The 19676-nt window shown below is 35.8% G+C and overlaps 1 protein-coding gene across 9 annotated transcripts in view; it reads right to left on the bottom strand.

Moving 5' to 3' along the window:
- Nucleotides 1-19676, bottom strand: part of LOC129755075 (regulating synaptic membrane exocytosis protein 2) — a 209294-nt gene that overhangs the window by 14083 nt on the left and 175535 nt on the right. For all 9 annotated transcript variants that reach the window (XM_055751411.1, XM_055751404.1, XM_055751406.1 and 6 more), the window contains 2 exons: nt 3804-3990; nt 3565-3732 (listed from right to left, as the gene is read on the bottom strand). In XM_055751411.1, coding sequence (XP_055607386.1) covers nt 3565-3732; nt 3804-3990 — 355 coding nt within the window. The remainder of the gene's footprint in view (nt 1-3564; nt 3733-3803; nt 3991-19676) is intronic.

The raw sequence follows: 19676 nt of genomic DNA, 5'->3' as shown, positions 1-19676 counted from the left end.
GATCAACATGATTGTTTATACAAATTAACAAATTGAAGTCCAAAACGAAATATATGCTGGCCTGCTGATCTAAAATCGACCGAGTCCGCTTGTCCGATAATAACATAATAGCTGGAAATAGTCGAAGACTCATTTAAAATGATTTATGCTCACGTAAGAATTTCACTAGACACATAACACATCGTGTGTTATGTGTACAGTCGAAGAATTTGTCTATTTCGGCTCATCGCTGGTGTTCGTAGACAATGGAACACCAGCAGTGAAACCGGCGGTGAATGAACAGCAAAAGTATTGTCTACTATTGACTCCACAATCAACTGTCATTAGTAGACGGGGTAGCTGACAAGATTGATCTCACAGTTGAATCTTCAAAGATAGCTCTCTGTGCGGAGATACCTCAATAGATACCCTGCTTGAGTAAGTATCCAAGTATTGCCGCTTCCTTCAAAGAAAGTGTAGGAAGTTCTTCTCCGCAATATACCTACCTTGTAGGAAGGGGATATAATACTTTTGGAGGATACCGTTGGAATATAAAAGCTCTTGACACCGGGGAGACTCTCGAGTCGGTTATGGATGCCGTCAGCAGAGGAGAGATCGAACCTCGATTCGTTAGGGGCAGACCTTGAAACTTCAAAGGCAGATGAATCAGCAAATACTCGCGAGAAGGTTGAATTAATTTTAAATGAGGTTTATATACTAGCATTAGTATAAACTCCCACCATCAAAGCAGAGCACATACCGCGGTTTGGCGATAAAACTAAGGCAGAGGTTCCATGTGGAGTTTACTGAGCAGGGGGTATACGTGGGTATACCATGTTTTGGGCGGTAGTTTCGCATCTGCTTAGTTCAATTTCTCAGAGATGGAAATACTACATTTCCCCTCCTCTCATTTTTTATGACACTAGCTAACAAATATATGTAGTACACTCTAGGAACCTGTTTGGAGAGGGCTTGTGATATATGGAGTTTAGTTGGCAAAGCAGTTGCTAGTAGAGTTAAGGCGGTGGCTGTCTGCCGTTCCGGTATCAACTTGGATAGTCTATTTGTAAAGCTTCGCTGACAGTCGTTTGACTGGCCATTCAGTAGAAGCGGGCGTCGACTTGCACCGGTCTGGCTCTGAACCTGAACGTCGTAACGGGCCAGGTCCTGAAAAAGAAAACCTAAGGAACATTAAAAGAAACGCTCGTTCGCCGGATGCTAATGCAATAAACTTAGATACATCTTCTATTTGCTTGGTAGTGATGAATTGAACTGAAGAATTGTAACCTCCTACTCGGTTATAACTGGCAACACAAATCAAGAAAAAAAAAACTTGATTTCTGGTTTATTATCAGCAGTTTTTAAATCGTGTTTAAAGCTTTCAAAAAACTTTTCATGATTTTTTTTTCATGAAACTTATTTGCAAAAATTCGATTTGGACGTATACATAAAAATTAATTTCAACACACTTTGTTTTTCTTAGTTTGTTTTGACAAATAAAGTAAAGGCCGGACTTTCATCAAATTGTGTATTGAATATCCGGACAAACCCGTAAAAAATCGAGCAATCTGGCAACCTTTAAAATGACAGTAGATGTAAAAGTACACGCAGTTATTATCTAAAGTATTTCAAATTTTAAATCTAAGTAAAATTGGGCATTTGAGTAGTTAGTATTAAAAATTAGAAGTATAGCAGATTTTGCTCAGTGCAGCAGAGTAGGTTGACGCAACTGCTAGAAACTGCATGTAGCCGAAACACTAACCGCACCAAACGAAATCCTCGCCACATGCGGAAATACTGAGGAGGATGTTGTGGCTCAATCTGGAGCATTGACATCACGGTTAGTCCTACCAGAAGATGTGATAAAAGACCGACGCATCAATGGACCGGCCGCTTATCCTCTTGGGAACGCGTCAGAGTGTCGTTCGCTAGTTGTGCGTGTCTTTTTATACGCCAACACAGTTTCCGCAAACCAAGTGTCGGTTCATTTTTGGACTTTGTTCTCACGACAAGTGTATATAGTGCAAGGCACCGTAGCCAAGAACAAGTGCCCGCGTCTTTGAAAACCGAACAGCCGTCCGTTAACATATCTCGCGTGAGCTTTCATTACGTTCTGCGTACCGAAGTTCTGCTCGTGACCAACAAAATAGTTGTGCCACACATGGACATTACTATTCGAGGACACACGACATCTTAGAAACAGCTGCTGAAATACCGAAAGAAATAGTCGAAAGTCGTGTATCATTGTCCTGGATTATGCCGAATTGCCATTGTCCGAAGAGTAGCAAGAGACGTCCCCTTGCGAGCATAGCACTGTCAAACTATGATACGGAGGAGCGGCCTAGAGCTCTCCCTTAGGGGTGGAGCGTAACAGATCGAAATTACGGAGTAAAAATCGGTTGATAGCCATGCAAGTTGCTGTGCATACAGATGCAGCTTTTTTCATCGTAAGCATGATACCCATTGACATCATTCTGGCAGAGGATAAAGAGTGTAACGTAGCTAGAGCAATTAGAGGAATGCGTAAAGCTCAACGAGCAGCGTCAATGCTCAAATGGCAGGAGCAATGAAGATGTCAACTTTTGCCTAACGCAGATTCTTTCGGGCCATGGGTGCTTTGAGTAATACCTTCTTCGGTGGAAGCTCATCAGCTCGCCATTTTATCCGGAATGCGTTGATATGGAGGAATCAGCTGAACATGCGATATATGTCTGTCTCAGGTTCATGTCAAGGTCTATTTAACTTTAAACGGTGAGAATGTTATGAATGAAATACATCGCGACGAACTTCCATGGCGAACTATAATCGACAAAATCTCGTAGATCATGTGCAATCTGATACGGATCAGGAGTGAGGATAAACGGAGATAAAGAGATAGTCAACCAAACTTAATAAGCTAAACAAAAGTGTTGGGTGTCACCACTAACCAAAAGCAACGCGATCTTAAGACGCGGTATCACCCTAATCTGGGCTCATATATGTGATGAAACTTAAAAGCTCTTACGAACTCAGCTACGATCTTTCCTTAAAATAGCTTAAAATACTGAAACTGAGCGAATATCAAACAGGTGAGTGAGTTTCACACTAGACATGGCGAGCCGACCCTGAGATTAGATGGAGTCCTGAGCTAGTCGACGGTGTAGTTTCAGAATCGTGTTAAACTGATCATTACTTTAAAATGCTCGCTTATTGAAGCAATATCTTTGTGAAGACTCTATGAACATTGTGAAATAAAGCCTGCAGGATTTGAAGGTTTAGTTAGACTCCAATGTGACCTCTGGGATTCTCCCGTTTGCTCGAGGAGCTCATCAGTTAAGTTTTGAGTAAGCACATTCAGATTCACTCACTCAAGATACTGGTGACCCTAAAAGTCAATTACTCAGATGAAGTAGCCCAAGAGCAAAAACTTCACAATGCGATTGTATCTAATTTTTTAACAAACGAAATGCTTTATTTGCCATTTTAAGCATACCTACTACCTGAGAAAAGTTGTTTCTTTAGGTAACTGAAGGTTAACTTGCAGTTCAGTTTTGAATTGAAGAAAAATAAAAATTAATTTTAGGAATAATAAAAACTTCCACTTACTTGTAGTATGCAGCCTGCAAATGGTTCTCTAAATACTAATTGTTGTTGATATAATGGATCTAATGTTTTCCTAGCAGTCGTTGTTTTAGCTTTTTCTATACATTTTTTACCGGAAACTAAATACACTTTAACATAAGGCGCTGGAAGTACTTTTGAGCCAGGTCGTGCCTACAATTCGAAAGAAAGAAAACATTGTAAGAAAAATTATGTTTCATCTCAAATTTAATTTCCAAAATTACCTGCAATCCTCTCGCTCTTATCACTTCAACTTCTAAGGAACCCTTCTGATAGCACATAGACAGTTGAATATCACCTAAGGCAGGAGCACCCAGTACCTGGCGCCCGACAAGCTGTCCTGGTCCCAAACCTTCGATGAAGTCCGACAGCGGGCCCGTATCGCCGGCCATCCGGAGTGATGGCGACCATCTGGAGGTCGTAGGAGGTTCGCGGAATGGGAAAAAAATATTATTAGTTTCATGTTTACACAAGACAATGATTAACTAAAATGAGAAAAAAAATATAAATCACTTCAAGCGTATGAAAATGTTAATATGTGCACGAACAAGAACTTTAAGAAAAACAAGACATTTGTATCATTTCAATAGGTAAGTATAGATGGAATAACATGATAAGTGATTTAAAATCAAATGTATTCTTATTCTCAACCCTTAACTCATTTTTATCATATTCATCGATACAAATATTTCTACAAATGTCTTATTTTTCATTAACGGCATGCAATGTTTTATAACTACTGAAGTACTGAAAATCGTGCAAACTATGGATTCTCGTTAAATTTCAATAAACTAATAAACTTTCAACATTACATAAAACCTAAACTGGCATAAAAATTTAAATCAAGTAAATCAACCGCATCAAAGAATTTGAAAAGATCATCATGGCAAAAAAAATAACTATAACAAAATGATAATACAAACTTTTTAAGTAACAGCAACGTAGACGAGTAACTCATTAAATTTGACCTATCAAAAGAGTAATAAAGTGAGAATAATGACAAAACAAGAAATTGTAAAAAAATAATTGGCGGGTCATCAACAATAAGAGAATAATCATTATTAATGAAAATTAATGAATTATATTCATTGTTCTTCCGAATAAGCTCAAAATTAATAAAAAAATATATTAATTTTTATTGAACTCAATTTTAAAGCTAGGTTAAATCAAACTGTTTATTAAATTCCAATAACTCATAAGATTCCTGGATTTTTTAAAATGCATATTGCCAAAAAAATCAAATATCAATAGTAAATATTCCCAATATTTTGGGATATGCTCAAAAACCAACTAGAAATTCTTAAACAAGTAATGTGAATAATAACTCTAGATGAGAAAAACAAACAAGCCTCGAGCTTCTGAAGTTGGCATTCAAATTTTAAATAATATTTGTGTTTAAAACTTATTTTAAATTATATTTAATTTCACAAAAAATCATACATTCATTTCTCAAAAATAAAAAGTATTTCAACCTTTTTTTCTTTAAATTCGACTTTTATACTCTGCCTGGATTCAAAATCTTAAGCACACATAAAATATACTTTTTTTAAGATTACTGGTTCAGAGAGTCAATTTGGACTTCAAATTCCTGATGAAAAGATATAGTAGAAGAATCAATTCAAATCGGGAAGATAAATCAGTGTTTAACTGCGATTTGAAGTTTAAAAAAGCATTATTCAGTTTGTACATACAACTTATATCCAGAAAAAATATAGCTGATGAAGATCTTAACATCAGTTCAAATTCATCTTTAAAACAGGTCCTAAACTCAAATAAAAAAAAACTTATAATTCATCATATTTTGAATACAACAATGGTACGAATCAAAAAGAAATTTATTTTGATAGCCTTTCATAACATGTACAAGTAATTATTGATCAAACGAAAAAGATGTGATACTCTTTCGTGGGGTTCAAATACTTCCGATTTCTGAATATCGCATTTAGATTTTGCAGTTTAAGATTTTCTATCAGCAATAAAATGTTCAAAGTTTGACAGATTCATCGAATATAGAATATTTAAGCTAAGGTTGCCAGAGCCATTCATCCAAATTTTTCGTTTAGATTCCAATATTCTCAATGATGAAACAACGACCTGTTTTTCTTTTCTCCCTTGAGAATTATTTCACTTTCCCGCAATATAAAAAAATAATTTTAAATTAAAACATAAGCTTTTCTTCTGAAGACAAATGATCTAGTTGCTTAAGTGCTTTTCGAATAAACAAATTAGAAAAAGAAAGGAACTTTGATTTACACTTATTGTCGTTTTCAATCGAAACAATGATACATAAAAACTTTAAAAAAAATTATGACTGATATTTTACATCCGCATAAGTTTCATTTCATCATTTTAATTCAAATCGTGTCTATTATATGAGCATTGGAACTGGTTTAAAACGAAAAATATGTCCAATACAAAATTGAAAAAGGTAGGAATATTATTCACTTACTCAGAAAAAAACATTTGGATTACAAATTTCAAGCTTTTTACTGACATTTTATATTCAGAATCCGTGTTTTGATCGTTTTAACAATTTTCCATCATGCAATTCCGATTTCTTATTTTCAATTTTTGCAGATTTTTAGAATTTATGTTTATTATATTTTATATGAAAAACGGGAAAATTGGTTTGGAGAATGTCACTTTTTTGGCTTTTCTTGAATATTTTTAACACACAATGCAAACAAAAATATCAATATAGGGTGATTTGCCAATCGTTGAACAGCTAAGCACATGATTTTTGTTATTATGCTGTATTTTATTCATTTCAACCAAATTCACTCGATTTTTTTTGTCGATTGCATTCATACAGGATTGGTAAACAACATCTCAAAGTTCAAATGTTCAAAAAAAGTGAAGTAAAAATTTGAAAAATCATTTAAAAGAGCTTGTCTGGGGCCAATAGTTGCACAGGCAAATTTTATGTTGTACCTAATGCTGTCCGATTTTTTCCAATGGTTGCACATTTCAAAAATCTTCTTAAGGCTCAGCCACCATGTGGTCAAAGAGGCTGATATTTGTTACGGAAGTTTATTATGAGAACTTCTCGTTCAATTGAAATCCAATTTGGAGACGGACCCTTTTGAGGGGGGTCTTCCATATAAACCGTCCAAAGAGCAATGCGAAAATTGTAACCCAAAATCGAAAAAAAACACGAAGCCGCTGGTTTGAGAATCTGAAATGGCTTTATCACACGTGAAATTTCCTCAGAAACTCAAATATGATCCTGAATTAAACTGGGGCCATCTGAGTGAAGTATTTTTTGACCTTACTTGCCCAGTATAGAGCTTTTTTCTTTATATGTTCTACCAACATAAAATTTTGTGTTTTTGAAATTTCATAGAAAGAACTGAAAGATATTTAAGTCTTTTTTTAAGTACCTATTTACAGGTGAAAGGATAAAAGGACGCGATCTTATTTGCCCCCTCTTACCCCTATGAAGAAAATGTGATTTCATAAAATAATTGATTCAGGACTTAGTTGGAAGTCCATCGATTTTTATTTAAGGCATATCAATTTAAAATTTAAAAATTAACTCAACCACGCCCATACTTCCAGACCTTACATCTGACTTATTGAATAATCTTTTCAAAAATTAAATTTAATTATTTTGAATGTTTTTTCATGAAAGTGGGATTATTTGTATTGAATGTTACCTCTGTAGCGTTTCAAACATCTTCATGAAACATTTATTTCACATTGAAAATTTTCCCAACAATTTTCCGGCTGGAAAACTGTTTTCATCAAATTAAGTTTCACGAAGTTATGACTGCTTATTTTTCTGAATAAAAAAAGCCAAATCAAACTTCACTCAAATGTTTTGGGTCTAGCTCGACGGCAGATTCGAATTTCTGATTAAATTGCTCATGATAAGTAATATTTCGGATTTTTCAACCTTGGATTTCAAGTTTTTGGGATTTAGGGTCGAAGTTTTCCAACTGTACAATGTATTGACAAGATTATTATCAAAGGCAAGGGGTTTGTTGTTGACATGAAATACGGTACTTTAAGATTTGTCGTCTCGAAATTTGAGAACAGGGTTTTTTTTTAAAGAAAAATCTAGTTTCTTTGCATTAAATGTTGAGTGAATGGTCGGGATAAAGGATTTCAAAATAAATCTTATAAAAAAGAATCCCTTAAAATCAAAGCAGTTTAAGTGACTTTGACATTTTTCAGAAATTGCAAGTTGATCGAATTTTTAATACAAGGATGTGTTTTTCAACGAGTTTAATAATCTCAAAACTTCAATTTTAATATTTAAAGATAAATAAAATATTTTTATAGAAATATGAAGTGTTATTGCATAAAGGTTGAATTATAAAAAATTAACATTGAGTGCATAGAATATAAACATTCTGAGTGGAAAACAGTTAACTAGAGCACAGAAATTGCTAAATTTTATAGTTAAACGTAAATATCAAATATTTAGCAAAAAAAACATGTCATATTAAAAGACAGCTCTTTTTTCAGTTGCATGTAATCAATGAACGTGTTCTATTTTATATGGAAATTTGTGTGGACAAAGACATTTTTGCTTATAAAATTTTCCAGGAATTTCAAAGGTGAAATGAAGTTTGTCTTTGATTAGATATTGATTTTTCTAATTCTTATGCTTGAGTCATCAATTTTCCAAAAATTTTATTGCTATTTTTGGCAGTATAAACAACTATGCAATGTTTTTGGAGGTATACTAATTAATAAATTTGAAATTTCCATAGAAATCTTGCAGCAGACTTATGTACAACAATGGGGCAGGAGAAGATTGAGTCGACCAATTGTTGCACGATCCAATATATTTTCTGGTTGTGTATGGATCGTAATTTTTTTTCAAAATCATGGTGTTAAAATTGTCCAACAAACGTCTCGTAAAGAAAACTGATACGAAAAACGTTTTGTTTTGACGTAAAACCTTATTTGCCGTAGAAGGAATCTTAAGGTTTTGCTTAACAAATTGCACAAAAATAGCGCCAAAAAAAGCAAGAAAAATTAAAAATGTCGTTAGATGCATACATTACAGCAGAAAATAACGCCAAAGCATCATTTTATCAGTAAACATTCCAATTAACATGATTAAGTATTATTTTTGAGAAAAAGTTGAAAAACAGCTGAAATATTGATAATTTAAGTCACTCTGTGCAACAATGGGTAAGGGGACAACGATTGGCAAATCACCCTATGGAGCTTACTGAAAATTTATCTGGCTACAACTTTGCTCAAGAGGGCAAAGTGACAGGAATAGCTGGAATATAGTAATGACGTCCCAAACAGAGCATTCTTTTTTTTTCTATTGAAAAGATACTAGCAGCACTGCAACTTTTTAACAAGAAAATAATCGATTAAAGAGAAGAGCAGTGGTGAAAATCTATCGACTGGTGGGTAATAAATAGATTGATTGTGTGGTGGCGGCTTATAGAATACTACCACTGGGATACTGGTCCACGTCGTAAAAGGCGACTTATCCAGTACTTCCCATATGCGTTAGTCATTCTTCAAATGCGACTATCACATTGGGAGGGGGGAACCTTGGCTTGGTTTCAAGCCAAGTTTCTTCAGGGAGGATTCACCAATTGTGCTTATTGCTATTAATGCGCATGCACTAGTTGTATTCTCCTAAATTTTGTAAACACCCGCTTCAAGGTGGTTCTGTGCCTGCGGGCCCCAAAGTGGGGGTAGGAGGGTGTATAATAATCCTATCTTAAGCAGAACGTTGTTAAGGTCTGCACTATAGCCAGGCACTGGTGCAAAGGGCCGTATTTTTCCTGGCAACTCGTGGGATTCAGATTATACACACGATTTTAAAATTTTCATCCTGTATGGGATACCCCGCTTCATGCGTCGATATGAAGGTGCAGAGGTTCTTGTGTGTGATGGAAATATGTGTGGAATTCTTTGATAGAAATGCTTTCTATTAAGGTTGCACAGATAAATCTGCAGCACAAAAGAACCGCTACACTTAACTTATGTCGTTTAATCCTTAATGGAACTGCATCAATCGCCTTGGTCCAAGAACCCTATTTCCGAAATGGAACTTTTTACTCAGGGAATTTGCTCAAACCAAACTTTACTGTGTTCAGTGTAATTGGAATGACTAATGCCCGAATAATGCCTCGTGCATGTATATTGATAAACAATTCTTTAAATGCAACACTTATACCCAATCTAACAACAAGAGATATTTGCGTCGTTCAGGTTTCGCTGCCTGATAGAAAATACGTCTACTGTTCAGCATACTCACCATATGAACAATCATCCCCTACGGATGATTTAAAAAATGTCATTTCATTCTGTGAATCACAAAATATACCGCTTGTAATTGGCTGTGATGCCAATGCCCATCATTTTGTATGGGGTAGCTCAGATATCAATCTGAGAGGCTTAAATTTTATGGAATATTTAAGCAGCACTGATTTAGAAATTCTAAATGTAGGAAATAAACCAACTTTTGTTAGGTGTGACAGAGAAGAGGTGATTGACATCACACTTTGTTCTAGAACAATTTCTCAGGAAATTTCAAATTGGCATGTGCCTAACGAAGAATCGATTTCTGACCACAGGTTTATCTATTTTGAACACTCAGGTGAGTTTTTAGAAACAATTACATTCAGAAACCCAAGAACAACTAATTGGGACCTATATTTGGAGCATCTTGCTACTAAATTTCATGGATATACACCTGAAATTACTACTCCTTCAGAGTTGGATGAAGTGGTTGCAAAAACCACCGAAATTATTTTAAATTCTTATGAAGAAGCGTGTCCCTTACGAACGTTGAAATTCAACAAAAACAGTACACCATGGTGGAACTCAAATCTCAGTAAATTACGAAAAAACTGCAGACGCTCTTGGAACCGAAGGCGCACGGAAGGTTTTGATGCGTTCAAGTTGGCTCGCAGAGCTTACCGGAAAGCAACAAGAGCTGCCGAACGCTCAAGTTGGCATAGCTACTGCACAAACATTTCAGGCTTGCACGAAGCAAGTAGGTTAAATAAAGTCTTAGCCAAATCAAAAGATTATCAGGTTTCATACCTTAAAACCCCTAGTGGTGATTATACATCAAACGACGAAGAAACATTAAGTTGTCTATTCAATACTCACTTTCCAGGATGTGTTGATCAAGATTCATCGATAGAGCCTGAGTTCTTTTCTGGAAATCTAGATTCCTTGCATTTTGCTCGGAAAATAGTTACTACAGAATCGATCAAATGGGCAATCGATGGTTTTGCTCAATACAAATCTCCTGGAAGTGACGGTTTATTTCCAGTTTTGCTTCAAAAAGGTTTCGATCATTTCAAACACATATTAAGAAAAATAATGATAAGCAGTTTTGCTCATGGATATATTCCTAAACTTTGGCGGCAGATAGCCGTGAAATTCATCCCTAAAGGGGGACGATCATCATACGACGAAGCCAAAAGCTTTCGTCCTATTAGTCTAAGTTCATTTCTATTAAAAGCACTTGAACGTTTAATTGATCATCATATCAGGCAAGAATGCCTTGTCCAACATCCGCTTAATGCGACACAACATGCATACCAAACAGGAAAATCAACATTAACTCTTCTGCACAACGTAGTACATAATATTGAAAATAGTTTTTCACAGAAAGAATCATGTCTAGGAGCATTCCTAGACATAGAAGGAGCATTTGATAATGTCTCGTTTACATCAATAATGGATGCGGCACTACTTCATGGAGTGCCTAGTGTTATAACTAACTGGATTAGCGCAATGCTAAGTAACAGGAATCTTCATTCGTCTTTAAGACAGGCTTCAATAACAAAAGTTAGCACACGTGGTTGCCCACAGGGAGGTGTACTATCACCTCTTTTGTGGAACCTAGTTGCAGACGGCTTGTTGAGAAAACTCAATGACCGTGGAATACCAACCTATGGATTCGCAGATGATTATCTTCTGCTGGTAAGAGGTTTGTGCATAAGCACATTATTTGATATAATGCAACAAGCTCTGCGCTCTGTTGAACGATGGTGTTCTCATGTAGAACTGTCAGTTAATCCTCTAAAAACTAATATTGTATTATTTACTAAAAGACGTATCACCCGCGGGGTGCGCCCTCTGCTGTTTTATGGTTCCGAAATCACCGTGTCTGATCAAGTTAAATATTTGGGTGTCATTCTTGACTCCAAATTAAACTGGTCTGATCACATCGAATTCAGAATCAAAAAAGCATGCATGGCCTTCGGGCAATGCCGACGTGCAATCGGAAAAAACTGGGGACTCAAACCCAAACATATTCACTGGATTTACTCCACAATAGTAAGACCAATTCTGGCCTATGGGTGTCTAGTGTGGTGGCAGAAAGGAGAAGTTGCAACAGTTCGGACTAAACTAAATCACCTTCAAAGAATGTGTCTTTTAGGGATGTCCGGATCGTTCACTACAACTCCTACTGCAGCACTAGAGGCTCTGTTTTCTATCAAACCTCTACACTTGTTCCTAAAACAGGAAGCCTTCTCATGTGCTTTTCGTCTACAGGCAGTTGGTCTCTGGCTGTCAGGAAATATCGAAAGATCATCGAGTCATACAAATGTGTGGCCTGAATTAGTTAGATTAAACAAGTTTAATCTAGCGCCAAACGATTTAACACTCTCGAGTAGTTTTCCCTACATGGGATTCAAAGTCAAATTTCCTTCTCCTCAAGAATGGTTATCAGGTTTTGTAGAGGACCAAATGTCCTCTCATATTGTATTCTATACTGACGGTTCATTATCAAACGGCCGTGCAGGTGCAGGCATTTACTGTCACGAGTTGAACATAGAATATGCTCAACCTCTAGGAAAATATTGTACAGTCTTTCAGGCTGAGCTATATGCTATTATGTATGGAGTGCAAATTGCACTTCAAAAGAAGATTATGTTCAGAACAATTTATTTCTGTTCAGATAGCCAAGCAGCTATCAAATCACTCAGTGCTTCCAGTTCTAGATCAAAACTGGTAATCGCATGCCGGAAAGCAATCGAAGAACTTGCTGAAGGCAATGGATTAAACCTTCTATGGGTACCCGGACATAAGGGAATTTTTGGAAACGAATGCGCCGACGAACTCGCTAGAGCTGGGTCGGAAAAGGAATTTTACGGACCAGAGCCGGCTGTCCCAATATCACCATGTTGGTTCAGAAACCAAATTCAAACTTGGTCCTCTAACCAGCATAAACGATACTGGGAAGAGTTGGACACTTGTCGTCAAACTAAATTATTTTTAGAAAAACCATCTCCAATCATATCGAGTTACTTATTAACTTTAAATAAATCTCATTGCAGCATCTTGATCAGAGCACTCTCCGGTCATTGTAAACTCAACTATCACATGCACAACATTCAGCGTGCTGAATCTCCAGTATGTGGTAGTTGTGAATCAGATGTGGAAGATCCCTTCCATCTTATATGTAACTGTCCCTCATTTGTCAGACTACGTTTTCGTACTCTGGGATCTTACGCTTTAAGCGAATCTGAGTTTAAGAAATTAAACTTAAAAAACATTCTATCATTCCTTACCGAATGTAGAAAAGAGCTTTAATGCTAATAATCCCTAGTGGAAAGGCTTTATGCCATCTTAAATAGATTGAATTTATTTCTTCCTTTTATAGGTTTTTCAGGTTTCTCAGGTAAATGATGAAATCTTGGATAAAAAAAGGCTAGGCACAATTTTCCCGTATGTTTGGATAACGTGCCGCTATTAAGCCTACCCCCATTCTGATACCTGATGATTGCTCAAGAGGGCAAAGTGACAGGAATAGCTGGAATATAGTAATGACGTCCCAAACAGAGCATTCTTTTTTTTTCTATTGAAAAGATACTAGCAGCACTGCAACTTTTTAACAAGAAAATAATCGATTAAAGAGAAGAGCAGTGGTGAAAATCTATCGACTGGTGGGTAATAAATAGATTGATTTCCGGCGATTTCAGGAAAGATTTTTATTTCTTCATCCGACGTTTCGGCATTTATTATGCCTTTTTCAAGGAGTTGAAGTTTCTCGTTTTAATTGACCACAAAGTTTTTGAATCTGCTAAACGATCAAATCGGGAAATGTAAGTCCAGTTGTTATTGATCAACAACAGCTAGAATTACATTTCCCGATTAGACAGTTTAGCAGATTCAATAAACTTTTTAGACACTTAAAACGAGAAATTTCAACTCCTTGAAAAAGGCATAATAAATGCCGAAACGTCGGATGAAAAAATAAAAATAGTTTTAAGATTTTTTCGTGACTGAAATCGTCGAAAATCAATTTATTCGAGAAGAGAAATATTCTGATGAAATTATCTACATTAAATTATCTGTTATTTGCAAAAATAAAATTAAGGGTTATCAGAAATTAAGAGCCACCTGATGGTATGACTTTGCAAAATTTAATCTGAAGTCAGATTGAACTGACTTTTCTTCTTCACAACATAATTTAGAATAAGGTTGCCAGAATTTTTTCAGTACCTATCCGGGCTGGACAAATCCGGGCAATTTTTTATAAAAACCTGACAAAATCCGGGCATTAGATTTTAAAATTGACGACCATCAAGAGAAAAAATATTCTAAAAAAAGTTTTTTCATCAAAGTACATTGACAGATTTTTAATCGTATTAGAGGCTTCCATAAAACCATTCATGATTATTTTTTATAAAACTTCGTTTTTGGAGGCATAAATTATCAATTTTCAAAACACAATTTGTTTTTTTTTTGTTGTTTTATTTGCCAAATAAAGTGAATAAATCCATGCCTTTTTTGTAAGGACCCTTGCCTTTTCACACACTTAAATTTTATTTACAGCAAAATCGCGTTCCTTTTTTTTGGAAAGCATAACTTGATTCACAAGACTTGTTCCAAAAAAGCGAAATATGTTGCTTCACTATTGGCATGATTGTTTCTCGGACATTTTTTTTGTCATTTCAATTGCTGAAGACTCCAAAATCAATAACTTTCTTGTCACTCTAATATGTGTTATGAGCCTACTTGGTTGAATAATTCTACTGAATCAAAGCAATCGAAAGATTTCCTTTGATTCAACCACGATCAAAGAAAAGTTCAGATACCAGTATTTTAATAGCAACTTACTATCTTCTTCAGTGAGCGTTTTTTATTTCTTTTTAAAATAATATTTCTGAAAAATTGGTCAGAAAATCTATCAGTGTTTCTTGTTTCTTTTGATTAAAAAAATGAATGCTTTATGGGACGATATAAATTTTTCCAGATACTTCTATCGCTTTTCCGTAGTTAAGAAAGTGAAGTATCCAGTTAGCTCCATGTATTGAATTTTATTCGCATTTTGCGAGAACAAAATATTCAAGAAAAGCCAGACATTCTCTCTTCATCTTTGCGTTTTCCATATAACATTTCAAATCAAATACAGGATACCTAAATTAGGATTGTTTCATCTTCAAGAAAATATCGATTTCGAAAATCCATTCAGATGAACTGCCGTAGGATCAATCCACCTAGAAAATCGGAGCTTGAGGATCGATTTCTGATAGATCGATCTTCAGATTTTTAGCAAGGGGAGCTACTTTTTGTAAAAAAGGCAAAAAAGACCAAGAAGTTATAAAAGTACATATATTAACCTTCTACCTTTCAAACTCCAATGAAGGTACTTACTAGGTACATCAAAATCTGCTGACGGGAACTCCGCAAAACCCAATTTAATTTTGAGTACCGAAATCGACTAGATGCCAAACAGAAGCACCGTTGGACATAAAATCGGCACCGAAAATTTGATCTTTAAATTAAAATCTTATCTTTAATTTACCAAGGAGAGAAACATTTAAAAAGATCGAATCAAAAATAAACTGATGAAATCGATCTTTTTCTGGCTAAAGGGTCAATCCAAAAAATCGAAAATCTGAGTTAAAAAGATCGATCTTCTAAAAATCAGTCCAAGATTGAAAAATCTCATTTTAAAAATGTGTTAAAATTCTGTCGTTCGTTTTAACCAAAAAAGAAACATCTCGCGTGAGCTTTCATCACGTCGTATGAAACATCTTAAGAATTCGCAAAAAACTGCTGCAAAAGCTATCAAAACAGCTTTAAAATTTGTATTTCACATATAAAATAAGCTGCCCAGGCTACAAGTATTATAAATGGAAAGAAGTTACGACGAGTTTATGTCATTTTTTAAATTTTTTTTTCGTAATAAAACTCATTGTTTACATTTTGTTTCATACGATGTAACGTAATGAAAGCTCACGCGAGATTTTTTAGGCTGGAGGCATTTCGAAATTCGAAAAAAGTTACAAAAAGTTCGTCCCTTCTTCCGTTTGTGTCAACATATAACATTTATTACCGTAGTGCTTCTTACTTAACTGTATGTGAACTTTCCATTTTAATGGATATCAACTTGAACTATACCTTCAAAAGTCCTCATTAAAAGAACTAAATCTGTGTTGAACTTTGATCAGGACTTCTGGATAAGCAATGCACAGTTTTAGACGGAATATGGTTTTTCAAATACTATGATTGCAACTTTGAGTACAGCTGGAAAAATGTTATTCAAGAATACTCTTGCTAACCTTACGTTTCATTCAGCTGTCAATCCGAAAAATGTAGAAATGACAGTAAAAATTTGAAAGCAATTCATATTTTTTGGAACTGGTTCCTGCTTTCCAGTTTTTCACTAACTAAAAAGTAAATTTGAAAAAAACTGATGAGTTGCAGCTGATAACATTTTTTCTATCATTGGTGTTTTTCTTTTATTCACAGAAGTTGTAATGAAACTAATTTGAGATAATTGAAACATTCAATTTAGATTTTTCTTCTGAAGAAGAAAAAACAGAATGAATGGAACTGATTAATTACAGTATGCGAAAATCAGATATCAAGTTTCAGAAACATTTTTCTTGATTTTAACATGATTTGAAAACCATTTTGTTCATTCAGGAATGTAGTTAAACAAATTAAGAAACAATCACTCTCTTCAGGCAAGGTCTGCATTGAGAGTACCTTCACAATATAAGCCTCTGACATTGAAGCACATGCCTTCAGAGAATCGAAACGTGGATCCACACTCTTTGCTCAAAGAGGGGATTCAAATCCAGACTGCTCGAAGGCCAAACATCCTTCTTCCAAAACTTCATTTACTCCTCCAGTCAGATTTGGATCCGTTTCGAGGTATGGCATGGAGTCTATTTTGCTGGAAAACATCATTCTCGGGTTCATCGTAGTTTCCCAAAATCTACGGAAGCTTCTGATTCTTCTAAATGTCGAAGACTACAGTATCAAATTTTACTCCAGGTTTTAAGAAAACAGGAGGCATCTTTTTTTTCCTGTTGGGGAGAGAGTCCACTGGGACCATTAAGTTGATCTATTGTGGTATAACCCCGCGTTATTATTTTTACTTTGCTATGCTACTTGACACCCCTGCACTATTGGTTGAAGTTGCAGTTGTTTACCAGTAGCACTACGAGCATACACATATATAGGTAGGATCTCCAAGTGCAATCTAAGTTCCCTTGAAAAGATCCATCCACATGCATGTGCTGCATTATTGAGGCGTACAATTCCAAGGTATACACGGCTAGCATTTCACTAATGCTAAAACCGCCAACCTTCATCATACTATGTATGCCAGGTTATGTCACGACCGGGATTCGATCTCATGAACGTTGGCTTAGAAGACAAGGATGCTATCCTCTAGGCCACGATCTGCTGGCTAGGAGGCATCTTAAATTCATTCGAAGCAACCGCTCATAATATTATAATTCTGGCAGGATGCTTGATAGTAAACTTGACTTTCACATTCTATGGAACATCCTTACCCTTCTCTACGTGAATTGGACACCGGATCAATAAAAAAAAAGTTTCTCGTCGAAGAAAACGACTATCATTTGCTTCTTCTGCAACTTAGACAGAAATTGCTTCGAACCATCAAGTCGCACTGCTTTAACACGTTCGTCGCCACGGCACCCATATTCGGGTGACGAGTGTATTTCCCGGGGGCCCCGTCACATCAAAAAGCGTGTGACGCTCTCTTACTTGAGTTTACCGCTCAGCTTCGCCACACGTTCGTCGCCACGCTCATTTTACTAGCCACACAGCTTTACTAGCCTAGCCAAGGTTGCCTGGTTTGGGGGGGCCTGGTTAAATGAAAATCAGGCTACGTCTAACTAACGGAAAATTTCCGCTCAAAGTGATGACCTTGTTTTTGGTCGTCGCTCCACATTTCCAATTCACCAATGGTAACTCTATTTACGATCCTTTATACCCATTATTCATCAAATTCGCAAAAATCAGGCAAAATCAGGCTTATTTTAAAAAATCAGGGAATACCAATGGCCAGAGATGCCAATATGCTTGATTTTTCAGGTATTGCCTGATTTTTCGAAGCCCTGCCTGGTTTTTGAAAATATGCCTGATTTTGCCTGATTTTTTCGAATGTTATGTATGTATGGTAAAGAAAACTGGATTAGGTACCATTGCTGAAGTGAAAAAACGGAAATGGGGCTGCTTAAAAGCAATTGAATTGAAAAAAGGGAATTAAAGGGAATCTTTCGATTGCTTTGATGCTTTGTTTCAGTAAAATTATGGCTCAAATGAGGAGCGGTGACCAAATAAAAGGGCATCACTTTTAGCGAAATTTGCGCTACTTTATCGTAGCCTGATTTTGCCTGATTTTAATTTCACCAGTTCCCTGATTTTTGAAGAAAAAAAATTTGGCAACCCTGCCAATGGCTTTCAGGCAAGGGGATGGCAATCTGGTCCTTCTTGCGAACAAGAATCTTTTTCTTTTTTTCTTTCCATCGGGAGAAACGTATATGGTGTTTTCCTCTTAAAGCAGTACAGAGTTGAAGAAGTCAAGATTTCAACCAATGAGGAACCAGAATGATTGTTGTGTTAGTGTGCAATCATTCATAATTATCTAGAATTTGACATCTACTCCGGTTCCTTGATAGCACAAAATCGTAGGCCCGTAATTTTGATGGTTGTCAAAATCAATGACAAAGGATAGGGATGTCACCCCCCTGCTTTCAGGTTGTCAGGTTAAGCCTCGAAAAATCAGGCAAATCTCTGAGCCAGTCCCAAAGAAATTCTCGAAGCGAGAAAGAAAAGAGGGAGAACTCCAAGATTTGCAACGTGTGGCTAAACTGGGCGGCTAACTTGAGTGAGAGAGCGTCCCATTTATGATGTGACGGGGCCTCCAAGGAAATACACCCGTCACCTTATTATGGTTCCCATGGCAACAAAAGTGTTTATCCCTTCTGTAATCAAACGGCGCTTGGGGCTTGACTTTTGTCTTTGATGATGCATTTGAGTATTTTTGCCCAATCGTTTCTTGAAAGGATTCGAGATAATTGTTACCTTAGCCAGCCTCTGGATTCACCTTATTAGATTCGGCTTCACTTTCGTTTACAAATTTAACGACTTTTACAGTGCGTGCAGACCATTGCTTTCCACTACCCGGCTTCCGTGGCCGTCAAACAGAAAACTTTTCACACGGTTAACAGACGCTAGATAGCATTCTACAGTCGCCGCAATTTTCTTGGGAGATTTTTGGGTGAGAACCAAACTATTCACTATCTCCTTTGTGTTCATCTTGTCGATATGGTGTATACTGTATAACTACATTGTTCACGTCAATTGGCATAAGAAGGTTAGAGCTAATACACACACAAAATAAATTGTTAAAAATCGTCAAAAACAACCCAAAACAGACTGCTAAAATGTTTCGCATTTTTTATGGGTCATACTGTGATTATCAAAGTTAAATATCAATAACTGTTTGAACTGACAAAATAATTAAAAATTTCACGTTTAAATAAAAAAAAAAGTTAAGTAAAAGATTTTTTTCTAATTTTTAGTACAGAAAAATATAATCGTTTAGTGATAAAAAAAAATCTTTTCGTACAAATATAATCAAGCAAACAAACTACCATCTAAGTGAATGATTTAATGATGAATTTTACAAATAAACTGTGTCATCAAACATGCATAAATTTATGATATATGTATATATAGTTGCACACATTTGTTCTCGTACTGAAAAGAGTTTTCAAAACGATTGCATAGTGAATAAAGAAACAAAAATGTAGGTTTCATCTCAGAGAAAAGGAACAAAAACCATAAGTGCGTGGAAACAAGTTTTGCAGGCTTTGTATAGG

Source organism: Uranotaenia lowii, chromosome 3 (assembly GCF_029784155.1).
Source record: "Uranotaenia lowii strain MFRU-FL chromosome 3, ASM2978415v1, whole genome shotgun sequence".
Taxonomy (NCBI): Eukaryota; Metazoa; Arthropoda; class Insecta; order Diptera; family Culicidae; genus Uranotaenia; species Uranotaenia lowii.
The sequence above is the reverse complement of the archived record's forward strand: the minus strand, read 5'-3'. Positions and strand labels throughout refer to the sequence as shown.